The 6,073-nt window shown below is 35.8% G+C and overlaps 1 protein-coding gene across 2 annotated transcripts; it reads left to right on the top strand.

The window, feature by feature from the left end:
- The first annotated feature begins 1,870 nt into the window (after positions 1–1,870).
- On the top strand, positions 1,871–4,020 carry LOC133794843 (tropinone reductase-like 3). Of its 2 annotated transcripts, XM_062232271.1 has the most exons (7): positions 1,871–2,002; positions 2,097–2,248; positions 2,428–2,544; positions 2,694–2,828; positions 3,229–3,354; positions 3,454–3,555; positions 3,658–4,020. In XM_062232271.1, exons 2-7 carry the CDS (start codon positions 2,108–2,110, stop codon positions 3,805–3,807), a joined length of 771 nt encoding a protein of 256 aa, XP_062088255.1. In that variant the 5' UTR covers positions 1,871–2,002; positions 2,097–2,107; the 3' UTR covers positions 3,808–4,020. The 2 variants fall into 2 exon arrangements, with proteins under 2 accessions (XP_062088255.1, XP_062088254.1); XM_062232270.1 differs by lacking the exon at positions 1,871–2,002 and having other exon boundaries at positions 2,016–2,248.
- Positions 4,021–6,073: the final 2,053 nt, after the last annotated feature.

Raw genomic sequence — 6,073 nt, 5'->3', positions numbered from 1 at the left:
AATAACTTGTAAATGTTTTAATGAGCTCATGAGCAGTTTTAATAAAATATGTCCTTTCCCTTTTTATTGTTTTTCTACCTTAGCCTGTTAATAACACTTAAAGCACATTTTTAATCAAATGACTCGGGTAGCGAGTCAAATTTCCGGTTCACCGATCACCGTAACTGTTCTGGGGTAACTAGGGCGTTACACATGTCATGACTACTCGGTCTCAACATGGTATTTATAAACCAAAAGCTTATTCAGCTACAATGCATCCAGATCCAACTTGGTACAAGTCAATGAAACAGGAATATGATGCCTTAATGAAGCCAAGTACTTGGATTTTAATTCCTTATAGTCTTTATATGAATTTAGCTGGCAATAAATGGGTGTTTAGAGTTAAGTTGAATGCTGATGGAACTCTAGACAAGTTTAAATCAAGATTAGTAGCTAAAGGATATCTCCAAACACATTGTATTGACTATGAAGATACTTTTAGTCCTATAGTTAAGCCCGCTACAGTGAGACTAGTTCTTACTCTTGCTATTTCTTTTCATTGGGATGTCAAGCAGCTCGATGTAAGTAATGCTTTTCTGAATGGTACACTGAATGAGACAGTTTATATGCAGCAACCACAAGGTTTCATTGATCCCACTAAGCCAACTCATGTCTATAAGCTTAATAAAGCTTTATATGGGTTAAAGCAAGCTCCAAGAGCTTGGAATGATAAGCTCAAACAAACTTTGTTTCAATGGGGATTTGCATCTGCCAAATCTGATAGCTCTTTGTTTGTTTTTGGTTCCGGAAATCAATTGGTTCTTCTTTTGGTGTATGTTGATGATATTCTCATCACTGGACCAAATCCAACTCTCATTTCCAAGCTTATTTCAGATCTAAATAATTCATTTTCCTTAAAAGACTTGGGGTCTATTCATTATTTTCTTGGAATAGAAATTCATAGAACCTCAATTGGCATGTACTTGTCTCAAAGCAAATATATTTATGATCTTCTTGTTAAGACTGACATGGATGGTGCTAAAAGTTGTTCAAGTCCTACTCACAAATTGTCTCTCACTGAAGGAGTTCCCTTTGCTGATGTGTCTCTTTACCGTAGTACCTTGGGAGCTCTTCAATATCTTACTCTTACCCACCCTGATGTAGCCTTTATCATCAACAAACTCAGTCAGTTTGTCCATGCTCCTACAGATTTGCATTGGGAAGCCTACAAAAGACTTATGCGCTATCTGAAAGGTACCATTTCAAATGGTATTTTGATTAAACTAGCCACTAGAATGTGTCTTCAAGGTTACTCCGATGCCGATTTGGGCCAGCTGCCCTGATGACCGTCATTCTAGAGGAGGTTATGCCATGTTTCTTGGTGGCAATTTAGTTTCAGGGTCTACTAAAAAACATGGTTGTGGCCAGATCAAGTACTGAAAGTGAATTTAGAGCTTTAGCAAATACTTTAGCTGAGATTAAGTGGCTTATGTCTGTACTTACTAAGTTACAAGTCAAGCTACCTGACTGTCCAATTTTTTGGGTTGACAATCAAAGTGCTACTGCTTTAGCCGCGAATCCAATATTTCATGCTCGCTCCATACATATTGAGATTGATTTGCATTTTGTGCGTGATCAAATTATTGCCAAAGAACTTGCTGTTCATTATGTCCCATCATTGGATCAAGTTGCAGATACCTATTGATTGTTTTGCCTATCTTAAGTCCAAGCTCAAAGTGGTTACAACCACTTTTTGCTTGATGACCATATTAGTTAGACTGCTATTATTTTCATTAATCATTTTTCTTATCTTTCAATTAGTTGTATTAACAACTTTTAGTGTACAGCTTTATCTATTATTATTTTTTTGAAATTACAACTTTATCTATAATTATATAGAGTTCTTATTTTAAAAGGACCTATTCCTAATGTAGTCATGTCATGGGAGTGTTGCTTATTTTATTACTTTCTGTAAATTAGCAAGAGAAAGGCCAATTTACATCTAATCAGCGATAAAAACAAGGTATGTTTCGTCATTTCACTTACAAGGGTCTCATTTGTCAAGTCACAAAACCTGCTTTATTTTTTTTGACTTTCAACTATCTTCTGATCTTCAGAACAACCAAAAATGGAGAAATCATATAAAATTGGGAAAAGATTCGAAGGGAAGGTCGCGATTGTCACGGCTTCGACTCAGGGAATCGGCTTCAGTATCGCAGAGCGTCTAGGTATCGAAGGTGCCTCCGTCGTGATCTCTTCCCGAAAGCAGGTTTCGACGCCGTACTACTTGAATTCAATCTTTGCCTTCAATAATTTTGAAATTTACGCATCTGGCTTTTCTTACCCATACTCAAATTTGATTTCTTTCATTACTTTATTCCTACCTGCTAAGAAATAATAATTGAGAATAGATAACTTGATGGAGCTCTTTTGATCAAATTGTCCCAGAAAAACGTGGATGAGGCAGTTGAAAAGCTAAGGGGGAAGGGAATTGAGGCGTTTGGGATTGTTTGTCATGTTTCAAATGCTCAGCAAAGGAAAAATCTTATAGACAAAACTGTTCAGGTGAGACATAGTTTGTGTTCTTGGTTTCACATTTAATTTTTGAAGATCAATGTTTAAAGGTCTTAGTATCTTTGCCCTAGTAAATTTTATAGTTAGTGTTTGTTTATGTATTCTGTTCAAGTGATTGAAACTTGCTGGTTTGCTCACAGAAATATGGGAAGATTGATGTGTTTGTATCGAACGCTGCTGTAAATCCTTCCGTTAATTCGATTTTGGAAACCCGAGAATCCGTCCTTGACAAGCTATGGGAAGTTAATGTCAAAGCTTCTATACTTGTTCTACAGGTAATAAGATTAGGAAATGAGAAGTATATGCTGTAGTGTTTTTTGAGTGAGGTAGCATGATATGGTCTGGTTGTTTCGTTGGGTTTTGTTTGTGACCTGCATTACAGTTACTGGTCTTCAGCTAGTTAACCATTTTCACGAATGACCAGTTTATCTTCCCAACTTCATTTTGAGCACATAATATTTTAGAGGCATGTTTGTAGGAAACTAATCTGTAATTTAAAGCATTGCAACTGGAAAGGTTTGTAGGAAATAAGAATGAATAAAAAATTGAGTCGTCCCTTCTCAGGTCATGAAAAAACTTTATTGATTTTATGACCACTGCGGGTTTTATTACTAATTAGTACACATAACCTAGACATGATAGTTAAGGTATGATTCCACTTGATTATGTTAATAGGATGCAGCTCCTCACTTGACAAAGGGTTCTTCAGTTGTTTTCATTTCCTCTATCGCTGGTTTCCAACCTGACCGTACCTTGGCAATGTATGGGGTCACTAAAACTGCCCTCTTGGGGCTTACCAAGGCAAGTAATTGGTTCGAACGTCTTACATCGTTTATTTCATTAAGAACTTTTTCGGCTGTGCTGATTATGTGTTCATATATTTTCTCAATATTCCTCTAGGCACTTGCTGCTCAAATGGCCCCAAATACTCGAGTAAACTGTGTTGCACCTGGTTTTGTACCAACACATTTTGCGGATTTTCTTACTAGAGATGCTGCTATTGTAAGTAGATTTCTAATCCCAATTGGGTAATACACATCTCACCAAAAAAACTCTGCTCTGAGTTTCCTTGCCGACTAATATCTGATTTGAAATTTATTGCAGAAGCAGGAGCTTGAGGAGAAGACTCTGCTTAAGAGGCTTGGAACCACTGAAGACATGGCTGCTGCTACTGCTTTTTTGGCGTCTGATGATGCTTCTTACATAACTGGAGAAACACTGGTGGTGGCTGGAGGGACCCAATCTAGGCTCTAATTCCCCTTCTTTTTGTATATTAGGTGTCGATAAGATTCATGGATTATTATCAATAAAAGTTCGTATGGTTATAGCAGTTATGTTGGACAGAACATGGAATAGGTTACACAAATTGGTTGCAACTCGGAAGGTATGGCAATCTTCTTTCTGTAGCTCGTGACCTCAAACGGTTTCTTTATCTGAATGCTAGGGAATTTTCTTTACCAGTCTTTACTCTCCTTGTTTTCATAGTTATAAGGCGGAGAGCGCATATGATGCTTCAGAGGAATACAACTTTATCATTTAAAATGAAGATATAAATATATATATATATTTATTATATATATATATATTTATTAGGACTTCCCAAATTCTGTTAAGTGTTGGTAGAAGAGAGATTTAATTTTTTTTTATATTTACAACAAAAAATAACTAAGTTATTATGTTTGTAGCATTAAGTATAAAGTTATTTTTTTACGGTTAAAGTACTGTTTATATTTTAGTGCAATTTGGTATAATTGTTTATTTCCACTATTAAATTCGTTGCAACACATATATGAAAGTACTCAATTAAAATAATATTTGCGATGAAAGTACATAAATTATAAAAAAATTTAATACCACATAAATGAATTTAACAGTAAAAGAAACGGTTGTACCAAAATATGGACAAAATGTATGTTTATCACTAAAAATTAATTTGGGTATTTAAGTATTACAAAATATAATAATTTAGTTTAGTTTTATCACAAATCTTCCTAATTTTAATGAATTAAAAAAAATGGTTAAATTGAAAATTAGACAAGGGAATGATAGAGGATATGAGTCCTTTCCATTTATTTATTAGAAAATGTGAAGCACTCATCATAAAATATTGTTTTGCCAAAAAAAAAAAAGTCGTATGTTGAAGTTAATATTTATACGATTTAAACTTTATCAATACACTTTTAAATTTACAAAATACGAAGTATCAACAATGAAAAGAAATACGAGGACAGAATCGAAGAGATAGAGAGTTGGAGCTTAACTAACGAAACATACTTGGGACGGGAAGGTTAGTTTGGGTGGTGGTTGGAACTCACCGGATAAAAAAAATGCTCCCAAGTTATACAAAATAGAATTTACAATAACCAGATATATTAGAAATAATAATAAAACTAGAATTCATTTTCAAAGTGTAATAAAGAACAACACAAAAATTCAAGATAATTTCCCAAGTTAGAATCACCAACTGGAAAGAGTGGCTCCAATGGTTCAAAGATGATACTCATCGACTACGGGGACTAAGTTTCAACAAATTCCTCGCTGGTTCAGCCATAATAGAGTATATATGGAGAGAAAGGAATGAAATCACTCATAGAGACGCAAGACTTGTATGGGGATCTTGACAACAAGAATAAATTTCAGGATGAGTGAGCTTGAGGAATCTAGTGAGATCATGGACGCTAGATTGAGGGAATGGATTCCACCTCCACCGGGTTGGGTAATATGTAACACAGATGTTTAAGTGGGGCTTCACCACTCAATAGTTGCTGCTCTATTCAGAGAGATGAAAATGAGGAAATGGTCAATGCCTTTGCTAAAAGAACAACAGTCCCAGACCTGACCATAAGAGAGATGATGGCGTTGTCTAATGCAGCAAAATGGAGTGAAGAAGGAAAGTTCATTGGAATTATTTTTCAGTCGGATAGAAGCTTAGCAGTGCAGGCGTTAAAGGATAGTGATCATTCAAGAATTGACTTTTAAGGTCATAGAAATAGTCATCCAGTTCAAAGATGCAGTGAACAAATGGAGACTATGGGAAGTACAACATATACCGAGAATAGTCAACCATGCAGCTCACAAAGTAGCAAAATGGGTGAGAATCAATAAGCTGGAAGGCCAGATTGCATCGGACAAAGTAGGCAGAGGTCTCCTAACAAACTTCGCAGGATTGAGGAAGACGACGTAAGGCGGTGCTCATTGCCTGAGCACAGTTTTGTTTTAGCCTTCGGCGTCCCCTCGGGGTTTCGTTTGTAGTGTTTAGAATGTTCTAGTTGTTTTTATTTGAGTTGTTCTTCATGGTAGATTATCTTTGTTGGGACTTTCTCTGCTTTCTCAGTTGTTTTGGAGAACTTTTAGTTAATGTTAGTTTATCGTGTGCTCTGGTTGGAGGCACTTGTTATCAATATATTCCATCCCGCTTGGTACGGAGGCGGAAAGACATTTCACTTCTTGATCGGAGCCATTAATTTTTATTATAATGATCCAACAGTGGAAGCTCATGAATGCTGCATTAATATGGGCC

The sequence above is a fragment of the Humulus lupulus genome, chromosome 8, assembly GCF_963169125.1.
Source record: "Humulus lupulus chromosome 8, drHumLupu1.1, whole genome shotgun sequence".
NCBI classification, from domain to species: Eukaryota; Viridiplantae; Streptophyta; class Magnoliopsida; order Rosales; family Cannabaceae; genus Humulus; species Humulus lupulus.
This window is presented reverse-complemented; position numbering and strand designations above follow the sequence as displayed.

Excerpts from the sequence above, each read along its gene's own strand:
- LOC133794843 (XM_062232271.1), top strand. The coding sequence starts at position 2,108 with ATGGAGAAATCATATAAAATTGGGAAAAGATTCGAAGGGAAGGTCGCG. Across the intron at positions 2,829-3,228 it reads CTTCTATACTTGTTCTACAG|GATGCAGCTCCTCACTTGAC; the intron begins GTAATAAGATTA and ends TTATGTTAATAG. Across the intron at positions 3,355-3,453 it reads CCCTCTTGGGGCTTACCAAG|GCACTTGCTGCTCAAATGGC; the intron begins GCAAGTAATTGG and ends ATATTCCTCTAG.